Source organism: Corella eumyota, chromosome 6 (assembly GCF_963082875.1).
Source record: "Corella eumyota chromosome 6, kaCorEumy4.1, whole genome shotgun sequence".
NCBI lineage: Eukaryota > Metazoa > Chordata > Ascidiacea > Phlebobranchia > Corellidae > Corella > Corella eumyota.
In genome coordinates this window covers 6,355,537-6,382,750 of record NC_137495.1, presented here as the reverse complement: position 1 = coordinate 6,382,750, position 27,214 = coordinate 6,355,537, and the positions used below count along the sequence as shown (strand labels likewise).

Below are 27,214 nucleotides of genomic sequence, written 5' to 3'. Positions count from 1 at the left end.
CTTGACTTATTAAATATAGCTTACTAAATCCCTTATTAGCACTCTTTTTTATAAAAAATGATTGAACATACAATTATGTTATCGTTTGTCTTTTAGAACAATTTTTAAGTTCACCATTTTTGTTTCACTGTTGGTTAGTTATTAGGTTGGCGTTCACCACTCGCTGCATTTTATGTAATTAAGGTAAATTTTAAAGCTTATTATTAATTTATTACGTTTTAAATTTATTGTTGAATAATATAAATAGTTCTTTATGCGAAATTGATTGCCTATTTGGTAATTTAATTCTGCAAAAAAATTGTAAAGTAACATAGACAACAAGAGCTTAAACATTTTTATTTTAAATTCTTCAATATTAAAAAAGGGCAAATACCACGTAAATTGAGTTACAATCAACTTTTAAATTTCTTTTGGTAAGTTACATATTTTTATACAAACAAAACAGCATTTTTATGCAATGAAAAATGTAGAAGCTGTTACAACAGAGTTTTAAGATTAATTGTTAGGCGTAGCAATAAATTAAAACTCTATATTTTACAAAAATCATGATGAATACAAATTAAATTATAAAGCTAAAAAATATTTTTGTAGATTTAAAAAAAAATAATACAGTTTTATTTATTTTAAAACTTTAATGTGAAGATATCTTATTTAAAAAAATGGCGGAAAAATGGTTAACGCAATTATAAAGGAGAAGTAAGCCTACAAGTGACCTTCTTTTTTTGTAGAAAATACTAACAAATATTGCGTTTTTATAAATATATAGAACTCAACTGGTTTAAGAAATTTTCAAAAACTTATGTAGAAAAATTTTGTTGGATTTACATGTCCAACCAGGCGCAGGTCTTAAGAACGATTAGAAATTCGGCGCCTCGCTGTATCGCAAAATATGGCAATCAATCAAGCCACGATTCCAATATAAAGCCTCATATTAAATCACGCCGTCGCCAAGAGCCATTCTAATCAGTTTGACAGTTAAAAGAAATCCGAGTTTTATCGTCCAGGCTTGATAAGGCTTTAGGAAAACTTGTCTATGTTGATTGACATAGGAATTGTGGTTTACCTTCTCCATGTTTCTAGTTTCAGTCAGCTGGATCCTCGCGCATCATGCCTGAGAAAATGTAATATAGTTTTAATATTTTGTATTAACATTGGATATTACGTTGCTATGGTAACATTGTCGTAGCTATACACTTACATACACTATTACTTGTGTCAATATTTTATAAAATAATTTCCAACCTAGGTTTTTCGTACATAGAAATTTTAATAATATGTAAATCATTTTTATTATTTATTTTTAAACGTAATAAAGCTCGTGGTATTTTATTTGCTTTTATTATACTTCAAACATTAAAAATATAGCTTTGTCTTTTTTATTTTTTGTAGGTAGCCCAAAATTTCCTAAATTCTTTTATTTAAATCAGTAAAGTATATTTAAATGAAGAAGATTTAAAAAAAAAGTTAATCCTGGGCAAGTACGTTTATTTTAAATCAGTTTTTTATTTTGACAATTTTTTTTGCAATATCATTCTTAAATTTTAAGGATTTTTTTTGGGGGGGGGTTTTCGCACATTGATAAAACGTAAATAATAAATACGATATACAATTAATATTACAACAATGCGACGGGAAAAAATGACAAAATCAATTAAATGATTTAAAACATTCCAAAAGTATTAATGTTTACATAAAGATTTTAAGTATGTTATGGCATGGTCACCAAACCCAATATATAAACTCCCATTCAGGTCATAATATTTTGTATAGTTTCTCAGGAACTTAGCCTATATTTTTATTGTCTTTTGTTCTCAGTTAATTAAAATAATTAGCATGTGAATGATCCCATGCACTTAAACAAATTGCAAACGTGTTTTTTAGACAATTCGGATGGATAGTTTAATTGCAATACACTCGAAACGCGGTGCCAAAAGCGAAACCCAAAAATCATGATTTCAAGGATACGCAAAAAAAGGCGACGACGTCATTGCTATAAATTCGCATCAAAATAATTACAATTTCCGTCTATTATTTGTATACACAACTACCATAATTATCGATCTCCTTTAAGCACTGCAGAATCGCAAGCGACGCCTAAGCGAGTGCCCACCCTTTTTTTGCGCAGCGCCAAAGCTTGAGTATATCTGTGTATTAATATTCGTGTGCTACATCACGGCCTAAATATAAACATGCTTTGTCACGTATTTTATTCTCATTAAGTCCATTACCGACAATTTGTCGATAAAAAGGTATTAAGCCGGATAATTACTACTAAGATAAAGCTTGAGGTCGGATCCGATACATGTTTTGGGCCCACATTTTTAATCTTATTTTGCAATTCATAAGAAGTTTGTGCTTTGTTTCTGGCAAGGCATATTGCAAGCCCCTTTTACGACCAAGTAAATTTAATAATAAACATAAATAAGCTACGTGACAGTTATATCTATTTATATGTATTTTTCCTTATTATTCATATCTTATGAGTTTATTTAAAACTACACTTTCGTGTTTAATTTAAGTTATTTTGCAGTTCCAGTTTTCGGTAAATGTCATTACCCAATACATACTCGCGTCTAACATTTTTCGCGTTTTAAAATTCAAAAATCGTTATAGGCCAAATTTATTGATACACGAAGTTGTTAGATTATATTTACGTCACGTGGCTGCACGGAATAAAAGTAGTTCGACTTGGAGGCTACAAAACCTGCAGCGTGGTGTAGTGATAAGAACCCTTGCTACACCACACATGAGGTCGTGGGTTCAATCCCTACTGCTCTCATGCTGTAGCGCCCTTGGGTAAGGCGCTATAAACGGTATAAACTCCTGCTGAGCCAGCACTTAATCAGCAGCATAATTTCCGGGCAATTATAATCAATATAATATCTTAAACTCCTAAAGCCAATTCGAGACTGGGTCGGAGTAATTGTTGTTACTCTATACTTAGGTCGCGCATTCGACCTTTCTACATCAAGGATAAAGACATACAAAAAAAAATTCTCAACTACATTTCAAATAACCTTTTAACGTAAACTGTGCCTGGCAAACTAGCAGGCAAAATTGTATATTACGTAAGCATAAATATTTGTCTTATATCTTAATCATTTAGTACACCCACGATTAAGCCTATTTTCGGAAAAGCAATTATAAACATTCAATAAAAAGTGACCTTGTTTCGTTAATATGCAAAATACGCGATTTGCATATATATAACGTTAAAAGGTGAGGCAAGTTTACATTAAGAATAACCAGGATTATAAATCAATTGGCCAAATAGGGTTAATTTTTTTGTCATAAGGTCAACCTTACATCGTGGTACGTTATGTTATGGTTTACATACACTCCTGTTTAATTTTCGTAAAACGCTGTAAGACGATTTTTTGCATAGAATTTATATTGCGAAAAAAAAACGAAATTTTAATAAATATTTAAATACATAAATGTATATTTTCTATTTTTTTTTTTAATGTAAAAGTAACTAAAAATTGACCAGTTTTTTTAATATAAAGGCACTTGCAAACGGTCAAAATCATTAGGCATGTCAAAATTGTCTTCTAGTCCGATTTGGCTTGAGTGAAAAAACGTAATGTTAAACTACCCTTACACTATAGAATTAGAGCTAGATTTTACCAATAAAAAAACTAGCCAATAATAACTACACCCACGCTATATACTTATGGTAAGATTGTAGCGATTTTTGATCTACGAATTTAAAGTAACTTAACTTTACGCCATGTATTTAAATAGATTTCCTTCCATTCTAGGTCGGAAAATCAAACAAACAGGGGTAAACGGATAAAGTCGCATGTGGCTTATGCGCGCAGCTTACCCCTGGCTATAAATAGCAATGATTCAAGCACAATAAAGATCTCAGTGGTGGCTGGTGTCTATTTTAAGACTTACCCAGCTTCAAAGGGATCGCGGTGCAGCCGTAATGCATCGCCATCGCGTACGCGCGAAAAGGGTAGAAAGTCAAAGGCTTTGACGTCATTGGCCCCACCGCCCGTCGCGCTAGACTAAGCACGATCATCACAAAACCCCGGGATCTCTCATTTTGCCCGTCGCAGAGCGCGCTCTTTTTAGAGCGATGTAGTAACCTTTCAAGACGGCTATAAACAGCGTCTATATTTAGATTTAATTGCAAGCAGATCGTCAACAAACCGGCATCGCGGCGGCCAAGTTGTGCGACCGAAATATCACACTTGCGTATCATTGACGTAGGCGACATGCAATATTTGAAAGTTTGCCGGGATTTAAAAGTTGCGGAACGCGATAGCATCTGTATAGGCCGACCACCGCGTTATGCCCATAACACAAAGTCTTCGTCCACGCCCCGTTTCACAGCAATTTGCATGTTTCGGCAACTGTTGCTCCGACGAATCGGGCATCTTTTTATAGTCCGAAACCTCGGTACTCTTTATCAATTTTAATCAGCGAAAACCGAACTCTAGAAACTATCACGCGAGGCTTACAAAAATCAAAAAACAAACTCATTAAAAATTTCGATTAATTCTGTATGACGTCTGTTGCGTGATTTTTAATCAGGGGTATTAACATATCTTGTATACGGATTAGGCTTATTCCTAGTAACCTAAAGAATTGTTGCCGATTTTATGTGTTCAAATACAATACGCGGAGTATGCTACACGCAGATTAGTCATTTTCTGTTTATAGATTAGGATACAACCGTTAAAGAATAAAAAAAAATAAATAAAAAGAAAATACAACCGTTAAAGAATAGAAGTTTATGTCATTTTCGTTTGCACCTTTTTGCTTGGATTTTCGGATTTCATTTAATGTTTTTACAATATTTTAAAAAATACAATTTGATTTTCTATGTAAGTTTTATGGATTAAAATTAAGTTAGGTTTAAGATTTTATAGAGTTAAAGCCTTATAACGTTTTTAATGCAAAATGAAAACTTTTTTGAACTTAACTAACCAATTTATTATTAATTCTTGTTCCTTGTTATGCTTTTTTAAACATTGTATTATCAAGCTGTTTTATTTTTTTGTAAAAAACGATAAAAAGGCCTTGTTTTATATCGTTATTGTATGGTTTGTTTGCCCAAACCCAAACTTGATAATCGATTGCCTAAAACTTGAAAAGGACGAAAAGATATTGACTTAATTAAAAGCAAACATTAACTTTATCGAAATCCATTATCGCGTTTTTTTTCGACCGATGGTTTTCCCAACTCTTTGTTTTCTTTCAGTCTTTGTTTGGAAAACATAAAACGTTTCTCCAACGCCAATATAATGTAATCCCTTAATAAAGCTATAAAAAACGAATCTCGTCATACATTTATGCGGCGTTTATGTATAAAGATTTTTATTGTAGGGAAACTATATATTGCGGTATTGCAAGCCGATACAGTAACCCATTGTGCGCTGCTGACCGTACGCTACACACAGCCTACAGCTACCGAAAATAGCTTCGTGAAATGTCTATACGCAAGGCATATATGGGCAGCTTACGCAAAGCGTAATTGGCCAATTACGAAAGTACCGCAGTTTCCGCTTTTGTGCATCAATATACAGGCGTTGTGCACGGCGCCTTAAAATAGAAACGCTGACGCACTCTTAAGCTGTACTAAAAAAACGTCCCCTAATCCCCGATTGCAACGGTTTGCACAGCGAAGGTTAATCAGGCTTACAACACATTAGCCCCCTATTTTTAGGGGGCAACGACGTCAGGGCGTAGTACCCTGCTCGAATGTAAATACATTTACATTTACCGGCACGAAAAGATTGCCTTTTGTCGCACATTCACAGACGAAGTCGGAAATTTGACATTAGGGGGTTAAGATGTGACGTCACTTAATCACAAGTTATCCGTTTCACTTTCTTTGTTCCGCTTGTCCTACATGTTTCAGCAAAACGCGCCAGACCCGCGTTCGCGACGGTAATGATAGACCCCTTCGTTTAGTGACGTCATAGACAGAATTGTGACGTCACATTTGGCTGAAAAATAAACCCCATAGACCTAAAATACCCGTTACATGCAGAATTTATTCTTTTATTGAATTTAATATGTAGATTTCTATAGATGAATATACGCCACAAGGCAGGCGAAAAGGTGAAATCCGTGAAATTTCTAAATTAAGGGGTCCGAGGTTTAATTCCCACTGTTGCCATGTGTTATTTTTTATTTTTATGCATCTTAGAGTTATAAATATTAAAAACTTGGACTAATTAACTATTGGCAGTATGAGTTTAACTTTCAGTGCTCCACACAGTACAGTTAGGCTTATCATACAACGTTTACGCTTACACAAAAATATAACAAAATCGTTACATCTGTAACATTTAAAAATATCTCACGAAAGTAATTAAAAAAACTAACTGGGCAATTTATTCGAGGTTTCTGCGAAGTGCGTTTACCTTATTATACTGCAACTATATTGGTTCGCGCATCGTGTAATTAATATTCGATTTGTATACAATCTATCAAAAGCAAATTACATGCAACACGCGCTCATAGGTCGTGGTCACATCCGGATTACCATGTTAAGATTTGTATCGATCTCTCCAATCGAGATCTAATGGATTGTTAAACGATTTGAACGGTAGTAATGGACCTAAATGGTTCAAGTGGAATACGCGGAATATAGTATGACAAAACTGGCAGAAAATGTATGAATGGGTCACGAAATCACATAAACGGTATAGTTGCGAGCTAATGGATAGGCGGTATAGATTGCTAAACGGTAAGTGTATGGTATAACAGTATAAACGTTATTCAAAACAGTAAAGTAATTAATAAAACGGTGCTACCGGTGTGTATGTATCATTTAAACACAGTATAAAGAATACTTAACGGTTATATCAGTAAACGGTATAACAGTAAAAAAAAATAAAAAAAATTCCAAATTATTTAACGGTATTTTAGTAAACTGCTTAGCGGTAAAGGTAAAAATTTTGCTAGGTATTATAAGATATCATCAAGCGCTTAAATTTATTCCTTGTGACATTAAGTAAAATTAAATAAAACGATTAACTGGGTTTGTCGAAAACTTACTTCATATAAGTTTATGCAGTCTACGTACATCGAAAACTGATACTAAACATTACAATCAACCTTAAATTTGTCCTTATCACTTAGTCCATATAAATATTAATTAATCCCCGTATATTAAGATCTCGCCTCATACAAATGTACGCGTACGAACCAAAATATTAAACCCGGAATATCGTTAAGCCGAATATATATTCTTAAGCTCTTAAAACATCTTTCGGAATTAGTCAAATGATGTCATAGCAGCAGGTAAAACCGCATCGAATCGACGAGATCTGTGGTCGATAAGGCTCAGAGAACACGAAAAAATCGCCAAATCGGTCTCTCTCGTCACTGAGTTAAAAATAGACTTGGTCATTCGATACCGAACCGTAGGCACTGCCAAATTGTAAGCCTACTCAGGTATAGGGTTATGGGAAAATAAACGAGCTTCATGTTTTTGTTATTGTGTTCCGCCTTTTTTTGTTCGATATCCGAACTCGACAAGTTATCAAGTTTTTGGTTTGTGAATTTTTATTGAATACATTTAATTGGTCGTTTAGTTTAAATATGAGTTTATTAATTAACGTTTCTGAATATTATTGAAAAACCTTTTGTTCAAAGACATCAGTTTATGGAAGAGAACTACACATTTTTTATCTATACCAACAATTTACTATTTTTAAATATTTTTCAATTCGACATTTCACAACTCTGATAAAAAATTCCTGACGAAAATATATTCTTGAAGTGCAAGTACGTGGATATGCGCAGAACCCGATTAGCTCGAAAATACGGACGCCTATCCAGTTTAATTGTCGTACTTAAGATGTGATCACGACGCTAGATTGACGTGACTCAATTCGTTTTAATGTGATTAAGGCCTGCACGCTTTGCCGCCTCGACCTAGACACTCTGGCTGGGCCTACAGATTGGTCTTTATAGTAAACACCGCTCGGGCAAAAAACAAGCCAGTGACTAACGGTGGAATTTAAAGCCATACTTCTTGCCTACGTGTCGAAAAACAAGGATTCTCAACCGCTGAACGTCATCCTCCAAAATGGGGGAGTATAGTTTTACCGCGGTTTTTATGATTTGTTAATTGGCCTTATTTTTATCCTGTTTATCTGTCGAAGTCCGACGCGTGTTTTGAAATAGCCGACTCGCAATTGTGACGTCACCTATATTACATGACGTCACTGGGGCAAAAATTGAATGTGGTTGTTGTTTGGGTAAGCTTTTAATTTTGATGCCAAACCCTGTTTTCTACTGTTTATAAATAGCATTACGTAAGGCAACAACGTTATCTCATAGCTTCAGCTTAATTGTTTTTAACCGCAAAAATTGTATTTTCGTGACTCTTTTTCGGAGGTTTTTAGCCCTAGCGAGGCCTTCGGTGTTTTTGTTTTTCATATTCGTACTTGTTTACAACCTTGACCTATTGGCACAAATTGTCAGTTTGTTGGTGGGATTATGGTCCGGATAGCGCGTGGTAATTGCAAAAACTCGATGTTTTCGTGCATTAGACTTTGCTCTAACCCTTGATCACGTTAGTTTAAATCATAAAGATCCTATCTTACGAGTTTGACACTTAGTCTTAAAACGTAGTCACGACCTTGCAATATTTGACCCCACGTGTACGTGATTGCAAGTGCAGTGGTAGGCGGTTCGAATCCGAGTTCGGGTAGTTTTTGTACCAAAAATAAACCGTGTCATTAAGTTAAATTTGCTTGTTCAATTTTTGTTTAAAATATTAAAAATGTTACTTTGTATCTTCTTAGGTTATGAACCTTCTTTTATATTAGGGTAATATTAACTAATTATAACCGTTACCTGTGATTTAATTAAACAAAATTTCATTTTTTTCAGAAGCAATCTTTTGTCAATCTCTTTTCTTCTCAAAGGTGGTTATCCATAAACATCCTCTTTTTCACTTTTCATCATCTAAGACACCTTTAAAAGAAAAAAAAATTAACCTGATCACTGGAGAAGCAAGGAAACAAAAATGCGTTTGTTGCAAATAGGTAAACATTTATTTTTAAAGTTTTGAGGTAGGGCCTTATTGGGTCGTTCGATAACCTTGCAAAGCATACACTTTGATTTAATGAAGCACTTGCGGGTGACGTCATAATTAATGAGTTACTTTACATTGTGGTTATGCTGTAGTAAGGTATTAGTCATACCACCCTCATAAGATCACGTGACAAATAGGGGCCGGCACAATCCAAATTTATGGTGGGGTAAGAGTTTACAGATATAGAAAACATGTGGAAAATTCACAAAAAAATAGTTAAGGTTGAATATTTTTGAAGACTCGGTAAGATGTATACTCTGTTATATATTATAAGGTAGAACTACTAATTGTACAAGATTCGAGCAATTTTCGCTAAGCAAAGATGTAAAATATACCAATAAACAAATTCAGCAATACAAATATCAAACACATTTTTACGACTTTACATTCAAGTAAAAAAAGACCCCCTCGCAAGTTATTAAACTCAACACATACAAAAAAAACGACACCGTGTTTTGTCAATCCAACCCTATAGTTAATAATCAACCAAAGGCCAATAAGGTTTTATCGTTTCGACCTTAGAGGAAAATCATCGTCAAAATTTCGGGTGCAGTTACTATAGGCTGGGTCGGAGACTGGTTAATTAATTATTATTTATATTGGGATGTATTTGCGATATCGTACGGTTTATGTTTGTGCCCACTTGAACGGCAGTAAACCCAAGCAGGCATGTTTGCTCTTCATATAGCTCAAACACTTCTATTTATTCCTGGAAGCCGTATGCTAGCCTGCACATTTTTGGTCGCCCGGCAATTTGTGTGCAGCTTTTTGATTGCCACCGTGTGGTAATATACCATTTTTAACCCAAGTCTGCAGGAGAATTTCCTAAACCACACGCACTAATATTAATGTCGCTTCTTTTGTTAAGGGTTAAATTATTGGTTGTTTGATTTCGGTTATGTGATTTCGAAATAAGATAAAAGTAGACACCGTTTCAATGTTTAAAAACATAACATGAAACGGTTCAATATTTAGCCCCTTAAAATATGCATTCTTAGAATGCATAAGTTTGCAATATATGGACTCAAAACAAGAATTAAGACATTCAAAACAAACACGACTTAACCTATAAGGCATAGCGGAATCTACTTCTAAAATCGAATTACTTAGTTAAATTACCCTACTGGGTAAAATACACCGGCCATATAAGGTGGGCTTAGTGGTAAATGTTATCCTTATATCGGCATTTAAGGTGTATTAACCGTTACCGGAATATGGTAATTTGTTTAGGAGAATGTATTAATACCATCAAGGCATCTCGCGGAATGTTTTTAATGGCCTGAACATGAACGATTTGCAATAAACTACGGAATTATGTTAAGGTAAGAATGGAAAAAGACCGAGATTTAATCAAACCTATGATAATATCTTAGAAATTAACTAATGTTTTTGTTCAATTGATATAAAATAAAGCATTTAATGCTAAACTACAAATATATATAATAAAACACCCCTAGTTTTTTAATAGTTAATTGCCATATTAATTGGTACGAATGACATTGGCATTGTAATATCTAAACAAGAGAACTTTCAAGTTAACCTTGTTAATGTTAATCTTGGATTTATGCAATTTTCCTATAATTAAAGGTAACCCAGTGTTATTTGTTTGAAGTGTGCCAAAAAGTCGAACTAATTTGTTCGAAGTCACCTTTATCCAGGCTATTATCGGATTAGACGTGGCCCGAATGTAACAAACAACATAACTCGGCCGTCTCTGGCTAGGTCAACTCCGAACGCGTACCTATAGGCTAGTGTTTGTGCCGTACTAATCTATAATTAGCAAACTGTTTGTTGATTAAAAGATCGGACAAGCCTACAGATTTGGGTGCGACCTAACCTAAGCGTGCCGCGTTAAGGCCTTTATGGCTCACGAAGTAACGCAGAATTTGATATAAAGTCACTTCTGGTATACTTTATGACTTGTGGCAGATCTGATTAGCCTACGGCAACTAAAAAGCCGAGGCTAAGGCCGTAAGACTGTATTTAAATGCAACTTTAAGCGGAGTGTATGAATTTGGGCGGCTAAAATCGACCGAAAATCGTAACGGATTTGCGCACACTTTTGCCATCTAACTTTGGCGGATTTGGCGCAGTTAGCACGAGAGGCAATTTTTTTGCCGAAAATCTGAAAATGACGTGATAGGCTTATTCCGGTACTGCGGCAAAGGGATGGCGTTTTTCTTGCTTCTCGCTTGGCTGAAAACCGCTTGCTCGTATATACTTATACGCGTTTACTTAGCTTAACGCGTGGTTAGACACGGACGCGCATACACACGCACGGCGTGCAAGAGCCTGGGCTGGATTTAAATAGGCCGACTTAGATACCTAGACCGTCACATCAAACTAGCAAGCCTAGAGTAAACCAAAAAAGCAAATAAAGCTATTTAACTGCAACATTCAGGATTTGCTTATATTTAAATTAACAAATATGGTTCAAAGTTTTTTAACGAGAATTTTTTTTTAGTTTTAAGTTGTTGAAAAAAATTTAAAACTGAGTTTATTAAAAAAATTTAATTTTCCTGCCAAATCAAGTTTGTTCGATATTGGAATGTCCGTTTGTGCTTATAGCGGTATAAGATCAATAATGAACAGCGACATGACTATTTTAAACGAAAGAAACCCGTCAAAAATGATCCACCAGAACCAAAACGCGTGGCACGCCTTGGCCACCACTACCAACAGCAAGATCGAAATCCAAGGAGAAAACGCTATAAAATTGTCAGAAACCCCATGTTTCGACATTGAGGACGATGATCTTCCTATTCTAAAAAACTCGATCAAGGCGGACGTAACCGGTTCTGATGACGGTTCGTCCAGCGGAGCCGACATTCTCGCAATGTCCCCTTCTACCGTCGACCTTAAGAATCTGTGCGACGCTAAGAACGCCGGGGCTGTAGCTAGAGCCGCGGCCTCGCTATTGGACTCGCAACACTCGGGCAAAAGTGACATGTCCTACGACGAACTGCTGGGTATGGATAACGAAGCCAGGACACCACTCTGCTCGTCTAGTTCAACCGGCTCCAACCTTAACGAAGACTGCCTGTCAGATCGCGGTTCGGTCTCAGAAAAGGAGGGCGACGACATGTCAAAAGACATAAAAGATGCGGTCAGCCAGGTTTTGAAGGGATACGATTGGACCTTGGTACCGATGCCAGTTCGACTTAACGGCTCACAGAAATCCAAACCACACGTCAAGCGACCCATGAATGCATTCATGGTCTGGGCTCAAGTAAGTAAAGATCATGCGCGTGTATAATTTAGCATTAACGCATTCTATAAATAAGCTATGAGCTCTGCAATATTTGTACAGTTGGCTAATCTTTTGTTTACCCCCAACAGGCTGCGAGAAGAAAGCTTGCCGACCAGTACCCGCACCTACACAATGCAGAATTGAGCAAAACACTGGGAAAGTTATGGAGGTAAATATAATTAAACAGCTCAGCTTTTTTCTTTTTAACACAAACTGTTTTGATTAAAAGATAACTGTTTGCAATTCCTGGAAATATGCAATTGTGTAATTAATTTTTTTTGATTTTTCAAGATTGCTGAGCGAAGGTGAAAAGAAGCCTTTTGTTGACGAAGCTGAGCGTCTAAGAGTAAAGCACAAGAAAGATCATCCTGATTACAAATACCAGCCACGACGAAGAAAGAGCAGCAAAAATTCGTCCGAACAGTCGCCCGCTCCGACTAATCAAAAAACGTCTTCCAAGCAAAGAAAACAAGAAAACGTCAGTCCAGCATCTTGCGAAGGCTCGCAGAGAACCTTGATCGCCAACCCTATCGGTAAACAGCAGTTACAAAAGCAGCCATCCACAAGCAGCAATCAGTCACCACACAGCATGTGCCATTCACCCGACTGTTCGCCACCTATGCAAGTACAACAGCAGCAAAAAATCCCAATGCGATACGATGCAATGCATGAACAAAGGCTTGGTTACAACAGCTCCCCCGACGCCACAGTGCCTACGTCACCGTCTCATCAAGACTTAGAAACATCTTGCATGAATACGCCTTCCGAATATAGCCTCACGACTGGGATCAGTTCTCAAATGCCCTTTGCTATGCAAGGCCAAGAAATGACCGCCATTGCCAAAGGTTTTGACGTTAACGAGTTCGAGCAGTACATGCCGTCAGCTAGCAGTCCATTAGACCGAGTGGCACGACACTCCGAGGAATCAGATGTTTTCGGTTATCCAAAACCTTCGTACAAGGAGTCTGAAAATATTGGAAGTCCTGTAGATTACTCCATGCAGACCCCTGTGTTTTCGCCCAACAAAACCACAGCCCAAGCTTTCCAGTCTACGGGATGGGAAGATCACATGACTACAACTACTTCTACAACACCAACCAGTGTTGATCAGCCATTTACCCAAGACGAGAGGTTCGCTTACGGTCACCCCAAATACATTGCTCCGCCCTCTTCCGAATACATTCCATTTTCGCCGCATCACAACTCTCCATTGCCAGTAAAGACCGAGCACTCTTCTCCCGTCCAAAGGCAATTTTTTGGTCAAACCAATCCAACTGATGTAACGACACATATGCAATGCTACGAGTCCGTGTCGCCGAAAACCTCTACTGATGTAAGGTCCCCACATGCTGGCTCCCTCCCTTACCGTGCCTATCTCGAGGCTAGAAAGTCCTCCAGCGATGAAGTTGCTGCATTAGCATTAAAACAACAAGGCGATCTTTATCACCAAGGCTATGAAAACAGAGCTGATTTCATGCCACTTCCAGGACGGTTTGCAGGATGTGAAACCCAAGAGCCAAACAGCATTCTTTCTCGTATGGGGCATGTTACCACAACAACGCCTTCCCAGGTTGACAGTAATTCTGCCCTGACGCAAACACCTGTTGTATACCCGACCGAAGCTAGTCAAAGAAGGTTTTCCAACTCAAGTATGCTGCCCGGAGATCACAGGCACCACCCTTACAATCGACAATGCGCTCATATGCATAGTCCCCCCTTTGCGCATTACCACCACAAGCAAACGGAAAGAGCTACATTCCCCTGCCCGGAAGATTACTCGTATGAATACGGGCCAAACCATATGATGGGACCAAATGCTGGTTATCATCAATTTCCTGCCAACCACCCTTCGAATTGGCCGCTTATTTCTACGACCAGTGAGGCCTATTCAAACCAACAGTAAACCGTGCCTTGAGTTTTGTTTAATTTAATAAAGCACTTCAAATTATTTATTACTTTTTTCATTGTTGTTCCAAAGCTTGTGAAACGTTCCAAACTTCCCGTACTATATTATGACCTATGTTAGCGTTTCGTTTGCCCCCTTGTTAAATCAATTGTGTAAACTTTGCCCGATGTGCCTTTATTTTCTCAAGGCGTTATGTATTGTGTGTTTTCCTGTTTAATTTATCTTTTTATTTAAAAAATGAAATTCCTTTGCTTATTTATACGAATTAATTTATTTTTTCTACTTATGCTAATCGCCTTTTATTTAAGCGTTTTGATTTCTATTTGTTTTATTTTTTTATTTATTGCTTCGTATATTCCTGCAAGCCTTTTTGTTCGTTTGTTTTTAATAACATTTCCAACCGCTATGTAGTTTAAAACTAAGCTTTTCGAGTTTGTAGTGTGTTGTTTGTTTTAATTGCCAAGCCCTTCGCAATAAACCAAGCTTGAAGTAAAAAAAGTACATCTATTTAATCTAATTTAATATTAAAGTACAGGAATTTAAGGGGACAGTGGCCTTAAAATAGATATTGATGTAATAATTGATTGGTTTATTTTACATAAAAATCACATTTTAATAAACATTAATTAACCACAAAACCGCTTGATTTAATAAATGTCAAAGGAGATTTCTTTTAAATTGTAAGCAAAACATGTTTTGACAAGAAAAAAATGTGGATTAACAGGATTTGACAAATTAAGAGATAATTTTAAGACTAATTAACATTTTTTATTTTGTATTTCAGGTTTTGCAAGAAATTCCTATGTTGAATTTAGAAAAAAAGCGTATATTTAGAAAAATGTAGCAATCGAATGTTGACAAATACTGCTCATTACATAACATTTGACTGCCGCGAAAAAATTGCTTAATGTACGACCGAATCTCAAATTAGAGACCGCGGCGTATACTTTATAATATGCCTTTGGCAGTAGCCTCTCGCATATAGATTACGAGAAGTTAAGTGCACTACGTAACCCCATTGGCCGGATGAAAGTCGATACCTTCATTTAAGATAAACTCAGCACATCACGGCAAAATAAACCGAAAAACGCGGAAAAACGAGAGATTCATGGCCGGTGGGCAATGACGTCAAACACCAAAAATATATCCACGACACAAGCTTGCTATGCCGAGAAAGATCGAAAAAAGGGAAAAAGGTACGTATAATGTTTGGGTTGTAATTTATCGGCTTCCACGGTTAGGGATTAGGTAAAGAAGTTGATAAATGCTCGATTGCCGCTGAATTTAAGTTTTATTGCCGTAAATTACATTTATATCAACATCGTTTTGTTCGACCTTGTTTGCTAATTGATGCACGGCTGGTAATGAATAGAGTCAACCGCTCGGTACAGTTCTGGTAGGTACGACTAGCGGATAATTACAGCCTTGCGCCTCAAATAGCTGCCTTGGCCTTTGTTTCTGGTGTGTATCAGCCGGATTTGGCGGCCTGTTACCGCGGAATAATAACCGGTTCCTAAGTTAAACAGCACAGAAGCCAAACTGGTAGTTGTAATTCCGAGCCAATTGAGGTGCTTGATAATGACAATGGCAGATGGCCGGTTTAGCAGCAAAAGCCCAGCACCAGCCGTCGCGAGTTCGATTTAAACTTTGAGAGCAATCAAAATAGCACTTGTGCAAATTCGCATTCCAAATAGGATCAATTTGAATCAAACCTAGGCAAACCATAACAAAGTAATTCGTACGATAACTACACCACAGCAATGTAATGTACCGAATGTTTAATTTAATTGAAAATAATTTAAAAATTAGAAAACGTTTTTTAATGGGGTCAGATTTCCCACTCTCACTATGTTTTCAATATCCGATCTGCAGTGATGTGGTTATTAGATTTCACCGCACCCAAGCCTCCTATTTCAACTTTCAATACGCGTCGCTTCACAGGTAAGATATACGTCATCTCTTTAAAATAAGCCCCATGATGATTTCTATAATTTTTGCCCGAATTTTTATGCATGGCCAGTCGTCGTTTTTTTTTTTTGAAAGAAAACTGCGTCTTTTTCTAAACAAAGGCGCTCGGCCAATGAGCGCGAATCGGGTTACGTCAGCGCTAAAAATAAGTTATGTGTCGTCGGATTTGCTCTGCCACTACCTGGGCTTAGTCGACTAAAACGCTCTGGCAAGCCGATAAGCGAGATTTGGCGCTCGCTTTTTAAGATCTTATGCGCAAGCAGAAAAAGTTCATCATTGCGATAACAAAGCGCGCGCCCGGCTTTATCTTTTTGGACGGCTAAGCCTGTGTATATGACCATGTTAAAGACGGCTCTGCGCGCTCGAATCAAAACAAATAAACTGAGGCCGCGAGCCAAGGCCTACACATTAATCTTAGCTCAAGAGCGGAACTGAAAAGCCGTTTTCAAAATAAACGATCGGTATCTTTCCTATGACTCGCTACGTACCAAGTGTAAACAGATTAGGTTTATTACACACAACTTTGTTTTAATGCGAGCTAATTGAGCTGGCTTTGGGATGGAAACCGCGAATCTCAACGACTTCTGAATCAAGGACTTTTTCGGGAAAGATTAGCTCATCGACTTCAGCGATGACCTCACGTTTTGATATTTTTTTCCAAATTTTTTCATGGCCGTTAAAATCATGATTTCTAAATCCGGAAACGGGGTCACGATTTTCGATGTTATTCCTAATTGGCGTAAACAAAGATTAAGTCGATTTAAAGATGCATAATCGCGGTATTGGATCGCCGATTGTGTACTGTTATGACACCAAAAACGAACGCAAAAGGTCTTGTTACCAAATTTTTTTAATCTTTTCAGGATTTTTCTTTTGTTATCTCGCCTTTGTTTAAGAGCAGGGTAAATAAACGTCGCCAAAGCCGCAGGCTCTTGGAGCGGCAAGTTTCTTTAACTTTAAACCCAAACACGTGCGCTAGCTTGCTTTTTTCTTGGATAAATAAGATCGAATGAGTCAGGTTAAACGATTACATACTTCGCTGAACGGTGTTAGTCATTCCCCTATTTTTATGGTAATCACTTTTGTTCAAAAGAAGGCCTACATACACAATTGTAAACAAACAAAAGCGGATTATGATGTATTATATAAGAATCTCCTTTTTAGACGTGAAAAATTACCCCATACTAAAACAAAAAAGCAATCGCAATACTAAACTTAAGTTTGGGGAATAGATTAGCTAAGAACTAAGTATTCGTTATATAAAAATCATCTTTGTTTAATCGTGGATAACGTTATTTCTTCCAACATGAACTTTCAAACCATTCAAAAGGTATCATAATTACTTAATCAGTATTCAGCCAAAGAAACGGTCCGCACTTTGCATATGTTGCTATCTCTTCGTGACGAGAATTGTGGGCATGCTAATAGAACGTGCACTATCATGTGCAATCACAGTTCTCTCGTTTGCCCAGACGATGCAGTCTGCTTCGAATCTCTAATCTCCACAATTTTCTTTTTAAACCAAGACGCTTTTTGCAAGTCCTTCAAGGCGATATTGCCAAACTTGCTCGTGTTAAGCTAAATAAGGGCATATAGGTTCATGCAAATATTGGTTTGTTGAAACCAAGAAAAATATGACATAAATCAGTCATAACTTTGATTGTCAAAAAAACGTCCTTAATTGCCATAACTTATGTTTGCATTTTTAAATAACATTGTGCTAATTTGCACTATTATAAATAATAGTCTTTTTAATTTTGCATATTGACATTATTTAGCTAAAAATTTAGATAAACATAGATTCGGTTTAGTTTTCGTGCGATTTTTACTCATACAATTATATTTGTAATAGGCGTACGAATTATTATATAAATAAATCGACTGTAATGGATAAACATACTATGATATTTAGATTTAGATCATGACATTATTTTGGCATTAAACCTTTATTTGTTACTGTTGTACCTCCGGATTAAGAATTAGAATTCGCGTTTGTATGACAACGAATTTCGGATTAACAATTTAGTCACAAGCGAGCATCGCCTCTGAATTTGAATCATTTTTCCGCGAATTTTTGATGATAAGTTACTCGGTTTAGTTTGTGCGAAGGTCGTTATGTTTGCTGTTATGTTTAGTAAATTCTGAGCTAACAATTGTAACATTTTAAAGTTTTAATAAAAGTAATATTTACAGGTAAAAATTGTAAATATTTAGCATTTTTTGGATCAGAAAACAAGTTAAATCCTTTAAATAAGGATTTGCAAAAGCAGACTTTTAGCTACATCACAACACACAATATATCTTATTAAAAATGCAAATGCTGTTAAACTGTTAGTTTCAAATCGCATTTCCATTTATAGACTAAAAAATGTGGCTTAATAACGAAACTTTATATGTACTAAAACCTGAATTGAGATCAGAAATAAAACTAATTACACAAAACTTTTATTCAAAGTAAAATAAATTAACATTTTTGGTGATTAATGTTTTCGTGACTCAACAAGAAAACGAAACTTTTCAATTATATAATATAAAACCAGTAAAACCACACCGTTAATATGCGAGTATTTACTTATGCTAAAATAAATTCGACTTTCAAATTTTTGTTTTAAAATTTAATTTTATCCATACGGTTGGTTATTCTTTGATAACATATACAAATATGTAAAGATTGACACATTGTATATATCATGGTATCTACGTACAACAAATAGCTGTAAATACTAAATATGTAAGTGTGATTAAAATGTGGTGGATTATAGAAAAATCTCTTTGTTTCGGCGTGTTATGGTATTTCTAAATAAATATGCCCACACCATACCTTTAATAGCGCATCGTGTAATTTTCGCATATCTTTGTGCTTAGTACTAGAAAACTTTTTTTAAATAAGATTTATTTTTGTAAAATCTAAAAATAAAATTACTAAGTAAGGTATACATATTAAAATTTCGCGATGGTATTTTACTATAGAAACGCTACGGAAAACATTACACAAATAAACACGCTAAAGTCGATATCTTGCATAAATAAAGCTATCACAAATTAGAAGGACATCTTGCGTCTGTGTTTATTTACAAGCGAAAGTTACATTAGCGCCCGTTTAATGCGGTGATTAAAATTTTTTCAGCTTTCGTTTCGACAGATAAGATTTCCGTGTTCTCGAACTACGCGACATGGATAACTCATTTCAAAACCCTTGTCCCCCAATCTCGGGGCAACATTTACATGTTTAAACTGGCGATGTAGTACAACTAAAAGTCGCATTCCTTGCTGACGACATTCTGTCAATCTTTTACGCGAGTCACGTGACCTCACATCCAATTTGAGAAATATGTTTTTTATAGTTATAGGCACATATACAAAGTTTTATAGTTTACTATTAGCGCTGCCTGTTTTTAATATACATTATCTTATCGTAAATAGTCAATACAATATTTATGATGCTTTTAAGGGCCCTTTCGTTTATTTTTAATAATATGGATTCTGTTTTTCATGATTAAAATTAATTCGGAGAAATTTTTTAAGTGTATTTGTACAACGCAAAAATTCGACCGAACACAAGACCGCAAAAAATAGATTTAAATGATTTTAAAGTCGTGTCACACGGGTTCTAAGGCAAATATTAATTTCGAAATTGTGTTTTGATGTGTATTGGTGTGCACAGCGAAAGCGAGCGAATAGTTGATGGAATATTTCGAATTCTAGCAACACCCTGGGTAAATACAACCCATGTCTGTCCCAACAAATTATTAAGGGATAAATCGCGCGTTCCGATTTAGCGCGGTGCCTTTTTTTAGAATTTTCTTTAAAGTCAACCGCGTGGATTTAATAAACGTGCTATTTTACGGTACCCAGGGCATGGTTTGACGTCATCGCAGTCCACATAAAATCCGGGGGGCCTAGGCAAGGTCGTAAAGTATAGGCATTAAAGCGCAAATGTACACTCGCGTTCCCGTATATTACTTTAACGCCTATGCAATAAGAAATGGCATTTTGCTCGGCTCTATTTAAACACACAGCGGCCTGAAAATGCGAAATAATTCCTATGATATACAGCGTGTCGGTATTTGCCGAGTCGCAGTTAAAGGCAAACACGGGAATTTAAGTCGGCAATAAATTATATTGTTATAGCTCCCCCAGCGTGCCATTTACAAGGCTGTAAAATAAGTCACGTGACCTGGCACTACGTCACCCTTGTACCACGTGACCTCACAATTAAACACTTCCGAAAAAACTGATTTAGAAATTGAATGGTATTTTTGAGTAAAAGTTCACCGTTTGGTGATTTTCAGTACACATATAATTTGACATTTTACTTAACGAACACTTAGCAGACGATGCCTGGTCGATGAGTATATGTATTTATGGTTTTATAATATTATGCCTTTCACTTACACTATGTTTTACAGCATTTGCCACCAGGTAAAGTTATCAAGAAAATTGCCAGCAAAACCATAAATAATTGACTTAATTTTTCAACATCTGGGCTTAAAAACGATGGAAATTTAAAACGGGTGGTTTTATTTTGGTTTTACAATTTTAATTACTGTCATTAGACTTCGATATTGTCATTCGAATAGAAACAGTTTGCCTAATTTAAGCGCTTCCACGTGTAGGCCTCGAATTTCGAAAGTGCAAATTATTTTGAAACCAGCACGATTTTATTTTGATTGATTGATTACTGGAAACTAAAAGTCAATTTATTGCCAAAAATACTTGAATTTGAACACAGCCATTTGACTGTCGCTGTTTATTGAAACGTAAACAATTTTAATAGCACTTGGGAAAGAAGACATTTGTTTACCCATATCCTATTACACAGTCATTTGTCTGAGCTATATATTTAAGTGTAGAAAAAACTGTATTGGTATAGGTAATTCAAATCAATAACCACATCAGCCTTATGTTGTATTGTACAGAATATACATTGAGCATAATCAACAAGTCTTATTGACTTTCCAAGGAAGTACTCATTGAAAAACAATAGTTTAACACAACGTTTGACCCCTCTTAGTTTAAAACAATCAGACGTTGAATTTATTGACTTATTAATAGGTTAAACAAACCATTTTGTATAAGGTTAAGTATGCAATTAACATGACGTTGCTGGCAACACAATACAGCAATTCTGTAAGCCTCGTGCAAAGTTAATGGTTAACAAGATGTAGCTTAATTTAAATGGGAAAAGTTTGTCTTTTGGTGATTAAGCATTGGGTAAAGATTTTCACATTTGGGGGTAAAATATATTAATTTATCAAACAGCAGACTTAATGCATAGTCCATTTAAGGCATGTTAATAGGGTGTGTTAGTTAAGTAGGCTAGTGTGATTGAAAAATGCATGGTAACACTGCATGAAACTACAAGATGCAAAGAGCCCTTTTTACCCCCGTTTTGAGGCATTGTATATTAAACATACGTAGAGACAGGCAAACATACGTTTAAATTAATCCTCGCGACTAACGCAAACAAAATTCACGAGTGCGTGTTTGCCAAGCAAGTGATGTTGTAGGCAACCTAGAACCGCACTGGAACAGTTCCTCTTGGCCGTGACGTCACGACTATTAAAAAAGCAAGTTCGTCGGGATGTTTACCCGACTGGCAGAGTAAACAAAGCCGCGAATGAGTTTTCGCGCCTTTCAAGTTGTGAGCTTCGTAAAAAAAACTGGGAATTTGATTTGGAAAAGAAACGGCCTTGGCAAATACCACCCGCATAGAAATGGTAAAAGCCAGTTTGTTAATGTCGGTAATACCGTAATAACGAGTTGCCGCGCGCAACAGCCGCGTATTGTGTCGCATGTGTTAATGTCGATGTCACGTGACGTTGTCGGTCCTTAACTTTGCACATCAAAATTCAAGAGGGTTTAACTTGTAACTGATCCAAATTTTTAAATTGCGTTTTGTCGATTTTTTTCGAATATTACAATTTTTATTACAATAAGAAGTCCAAAATGAGTTGTTTTCAGAGCCTATGCTCTGCGCATTGGTTTTGGAAATTGCGTTTTAAAAACTATTTTATAAAATAGTTTAATATAATATTATTGCTTTCACAAGAGGTTGGATAAATATGTCTTATAAAGGTATATATTTGTGCTCGTAGAATGTGGCTTAAGTGTCAATTGGAAACATTTTACAGCTTTTAGGTATTAGTAAAAGTATATTATTTACTTAAGCGCCTAGTTTCAGGCTTTAGGCTCTAATATGCTAATAACTTTTTAGTATGTCGTCTATTTTAGATTTTAGATTATTGAGACGAACCCTAAACCTGTTACCACCCGCTTTTAACACGAATTTGGCGCCTATGTATGACAAAAATCTATCTCAGGCTGCAATTTTTAGCCATTCGAGCAAATATTTGTAGATATGATGGCTATGTGTAATTTCTAAGGTGAAAAGGCACTCTCGCGTCTAGACAATACACATAAAACCGCTATTGTTTTATTATTACGACATTTTTTGGGGAAAAAGGGGCAAGTGTTTTTCGTGAACGTTTTTGTGCATGGAAAATTTTGAGGTATTTTGTATATTTAAATCAGACGTTAAAAAATGTAGTGCTCAACAGTTTTCAAATCTCAATTTCTGATTTTAATCTGGTTTTTAGCCTAATAAAAGAACAGTTTTGCTTAGGAGAATTACAGGCATGTTTTTTTTAAATTCTTTGAACGTGTTTTTTCATTTTTGTTTATGTAAAGACGGGTATTGAATAACATACATTAACTTAATGCCTTTTTCAAACTATAAACAATTTTTGTTAAATTAAAAGGTTTAATTCTCAAATTGTCATTTTTGTTGTAGTTGAAAATGTAAACCTAAAAAATATACTAAAACAAAATAAAAACAACAACTTTAAAAAAGCTATAATATATATATTTTTCTGTATCTTGTTAATTTGCCAACTTTTTTTTTTTTTCAAGGATGGAAATCAAGCTGAGCTGTCAATTCAAAATTTAATAAATCATAACTTGTGGAACTCTTCTGCTACCTAGTGGCACTAAAAACCTTTAGCCATAAAGATGTAAGTTCAACATTTCATTTGTTTAAAAAGTCATTCCTGTACTGCCGTCTGGCGGTTAAAATTCACCAACTACTTTTTTTTCAAATATTCTCAATTTTGTTGGAGTTGTAGGATTCGCTCTATAGCGCAACCTAGCGGTGATAAAATATTATTTCTAATTGAGTGTTGTACGCGCATGTTGTGGCTCTATACCGCCAACCAGTTGTATAAGGTCTTGAAAGTTTTAGATAGTAGGTGGTACATATTTACGTAACGTTTTTATGCATCTGCACTGCCACCTAGCCTTTTAAAGTTCGTTGTATTAAAAGACTGCAATTTATATTCCCTCTACAAAAACTTTTTCCGCACGTTGGCGCTCGTAGGTTACATACTTCCTTGTTCAAATGGCTTAATTTATAAGTGCCATATCACAACGCCACAAAAGAAAACAGGATTAAAAAATACAGTACAAAAAAAAATATCCCAAAAAATAATGTTATTGTGACTAATGGCTAACATTAACTATACGCCATTTTAACCCCATGGTTATCATTTTGAGAGTATTAAACTTGCTTTAACCTTTTGACTAGCAATTTATATAAAAAATGCGTCGTAAAAGTTTGTGGTTTTTGCGATCTAGTTCGTTGAACTTGTACGCAAAGGTTTACTACGAGCTATAAATAAACTTGCCTTTAACAGCTTTATCACAAAACAAAAACTCGATTGTTCGAAAAACGAAAAGCATTTCCTTAGAACTATTGATATAAAGTGCTTTATAATACTTTTGTTCGAATCGTTATTCGTTTGATTATTAAACCGCATTTTTTTTACAATTTTTATTTTTTAATTTGAAAAACTTTGGTTCTAAAAATAGATTGAAAATTGCTGTGTAACTAATTAAACAAGGTGTTCGAAATGATCGCAAGAACTAAATTTTGAAGCGTTATCAGCGTTAAAGCAAACAGGAAAGATTCCCAAGCGTCGTGACGTAATCAGTCGCGGACTTTTGGACTTCCGTAATTGATTTTTAAGGACTGTCGATCGACACAATATTCGACGTGTATTTTGCGCATGATAAATCACATTGGCATCCCTCGGAACTGTTTTCTTCTTTACTTAAATTTGTTGCATTTTTAGTCATTACCGTTTTTGTGTTAGCCCATTACTCTTTTTACACGGTAGCCTTTACTAACTTATGCGTAGTTGAGTTTTGAAACGGTAGCCTATACTATACCTACGTATGTGTTTTGGAATTTTTTTGGAATTTTTCGTTTTTACGCTAACACTTGGTCATATGCGCTATCTTAATTTTGCCCTGCAACTTAGATGGTTATATTGTTGTTTACACAGCGAGCTCGCAATATCTTTTTGCGGTGTGTACGTGACTTTTTTATGGAGACAAATAGGTGATTTAAAGCTTTAGGAAATAACGGAACGTTTGTTCGGTTCGATTTCGCAACATTTTATATCAGGAAGTTATATTTTGTACCCGACCAAGATTTGATTTTTAACGAAGATGTTCGGTAACGTTTAACGTTTTAATAAACAAACAAAGAGGTTAAAGAAAATAAAACATGTTAATAAGAAAGAAATTTCAACCATCAATGAAAAATTAAATAATTCATTTGAAAAAATAAATTCGGAGTATTTTCCTTAACAAAATTGGGAAAAAAATAAAAAAGCATTTTGAAAAGTTTTGTTCGTTGTTATATCACGAAGGTATTTGCAATATTTTATACACATTTCCACAGACTCTAAATATTTTTTAGTATCAATAAACTGCAGTCGACATTCTGCTGGGGTTAAAAAGACACAAAAATACTCATGGGTGAAGTGTTATAATTTTTTTACATATCCTGTTCTATTTTTAAATAGTTTGCCCTAAACGTTTACACCTTAACTTCGCTGTTCGTTATAAAAACACTAAACTATTCTTAGCATTGCCCGCCAACAGTTTTGCCCCGAAATCGAAAGTTTATTTTTACAGCGGTTTAATATAAACATTGCGCGGAAAACAACAAAATTTACAATATTCTGTTTGTCGAAAATTTGGAAAAAATAACGTCGTCATGGTATTTAAAATTTGGTCATGGGATTTGTTATTTTTTTATTTTTGTAAATTTCGTCATTTTAAGTAAAGTTGTCGACAAAAAAATTTCTTACAAAAGAAAATAAAATCCAAATTTTCCGAAATTTGTTTGTTAGCTATTTGCTTACATGTTGGTACAAGTGCAAATAAACACGTTTTACGGAAGTAAATCTACATCAAAACGTAAAACAAACATGAGTAGCACGCGATCGCTAATTTCTCAAATACGTGTACGTGAAATATAAAGAATTTTACCATTTAGTACAAATCTAATAACAAAAACAACTTATAAAAAATATGTTGAAAATTTAGATAATTTTGGTATTTTTTTAATTTTAAAATTTTCTATCTAATACCAAATAAAAAAGTGTTAACATGTGATAACGTTTAATTTTCTTATAATTTTATTTTACAAAGGGTTTTTTACCATTAAAACATTTATAAAATGTGCCAAGTTAATGCTTACCTTCTTATCTCGATTTCAAAAAAAAACAATTTTTTTGTATAATAAATCCAACATTTTTTCTCGGTTTTCATTTCTTTATAATCCATCCTTTTTTGTTTAGTTTTTCCTGATAATCCATTTTAGTTTAGTAAACACTAAATTGATCGTATTTTTTCAACATATGTTATTTATACCTTTATTTTTACAAAACTATTGATAAAGTTCTGAAAACGAGTAATTATAATATTTAAGATCGATTTGATATAAACTGAATTTAATCTCTGTTACGAAGGAAAATTTATAAATACCCACATTGGCATTTTAATTACGTGTCTTACGATTTTTTTAATATTTTTTAAATTTTGATTTTTAATATATACAAAATTTACCAACTGTAAACAAAAAAATGCCTGTATCTTTTCTGTAATATATTCGCGGGCGCACGTACACGTAAAACTCTATATTAAAAAAAAGTTTTTTTCGGAAAACTTTTGCGATTCCATTTTTGTTATCATCAATCCGAAAATCCAAAATTTCACAACCCATGTTTTCTCAAAATTTTTTTTCGATTTAATACGTAGACAACAAGCTTATCCAAACAACATCAACACGTTTACATTCAATATATAAACAAACTGTTTATTCTTAAAAAGTATATGCATAGCATTACAAATTTTATTTCTTATAAAAAAAAACTTTTTAAAAAAAATATTATTTGGTCCCCAACTAAAAAGTTTAACTCTCTGTTCTTGTTTATTTCCACCTAAAATAACGAGCACTTTTAACGACGAAGAGTCAGTCCAACTGCCAGCCCGCGACCCCACTATATGTGGATTGAACAGAATAACATGTTTATAAGCTTCGTCCCGATCAAGGGTCGCCAGTGCTCGCGTGCGAAGCCTTTGTTTGAACAAGTAGCACAATTGAACAGCAACTTATATAGACCACCGCTGTTCCGATAATCATGATGGCTGTTTTCCATTTGTGTGCCTTCGCTCTCTATATACCAACGCAACGCGCCAAATATGACTACTCCATTAATCGCTTTCGCTTATGTTTGTGCGCACGCGAAATTTCCCTTTACGAGAAATTTGAAAAAAAAAGTTTTATTTTCACACGACCCAATTTTTGGGGGGGTCGAAACGATATACATACACCCCTTTGTATTTTTGAACGATCACTAAATCCAATTGTTTTTGTGTTTAAATCCACCGGCTTTTTTGCCAATTTGTACCCGTCCAAAAAGCTTAAGTTATTAACGCTCACTTTAGACTTGTTCCTACTAAAACAGGGGTACCGTGTGTCAGTAGGGATGTCTATTTATGTGTTGCATGGTCGCATAGCCGGTCTTACGCACGCAAACTACGCCGTGCCGCGCGCAAAAGCCGAAAGTCAATTACGTAAGAAGGCAAACATTATACACATACGGGCCGCGACGGCGAGTGAATGTTTTTTTACAATGCGACGCGAAATCAAAGGCCCCATTGTATGGCGCAT

The 27,214-nt window shown here is 35.2% G+C and overlaps 1 protein-coding gene and 1 long non-coding RNA gene across 2 annotated transcripts; one reads left to right on the top strand and one right to left on the bottom strand.

Moving 5' to 3' along the window:
- Positions 1–418: 418 nt before the first annotated feature.
- On the bottom strand, positions 419–25,932 carry LOC145755222 (uncharacterized). Its single transcript, XR_014284186.1, has 3 exons — positions 25,739–25,932; positions 8,827–8,946; positions 419–1,111 (listed from the first exon to the last, which is right to left on the bottom strand). It is a non-coding gene; the product is annotated as an uncharacterized LOC145755222 (long non-coding RNA).
- Positions 11,526–14,726, top strand: LOC145754770 (uncharacterized). The gene is made up of 3 exons (XM_082570879.1): positions 11,526–12,296; positions 12,407–12,486; positions 12,609–14,726. The coding sequence occupies exons 1-3, from the start codon at positions 11,616–11,618 to the stop codon at positions 14,218–14,220; spliced, it is 2,373 nt and encodes a 790-aa protein (XP_082427005.1). The 5' UTR covers positions 11,526–11,615; the 3' UTR covers positions 14,221–14,726.
- Positions 25,933–27,214: the final 1,282 nt, after the last annotated feature.

What these genes read in the sequence shown, in the direction of transcription:
- LOC145754770 (XM_082570879.1), top strand. Translation starts at nt 11,616, where the DNA reads ATGTCCGTTTGTGCTTATAGCGGTATAAGATCAATAATGAACAGCGAC. An exon ending in CATTCATGGTCTGGGCTCAA is followed by an intron (nt 12,297 to 12,406) that starts GTAAGTAAAGAT and finishes TACCCCCAACAG; the next exon opens with GCTGCGAGAAGAAAGCTTGC. An exon ending in ACACTGGGAAAGTTATGGAG is followed by an intron (nt 12,487 to 12,608) that starts GTAAATATAATT and finishes TGATTTTTCAAG; the next exon opens with ATTGCTGAGCGAAGGTGAAA.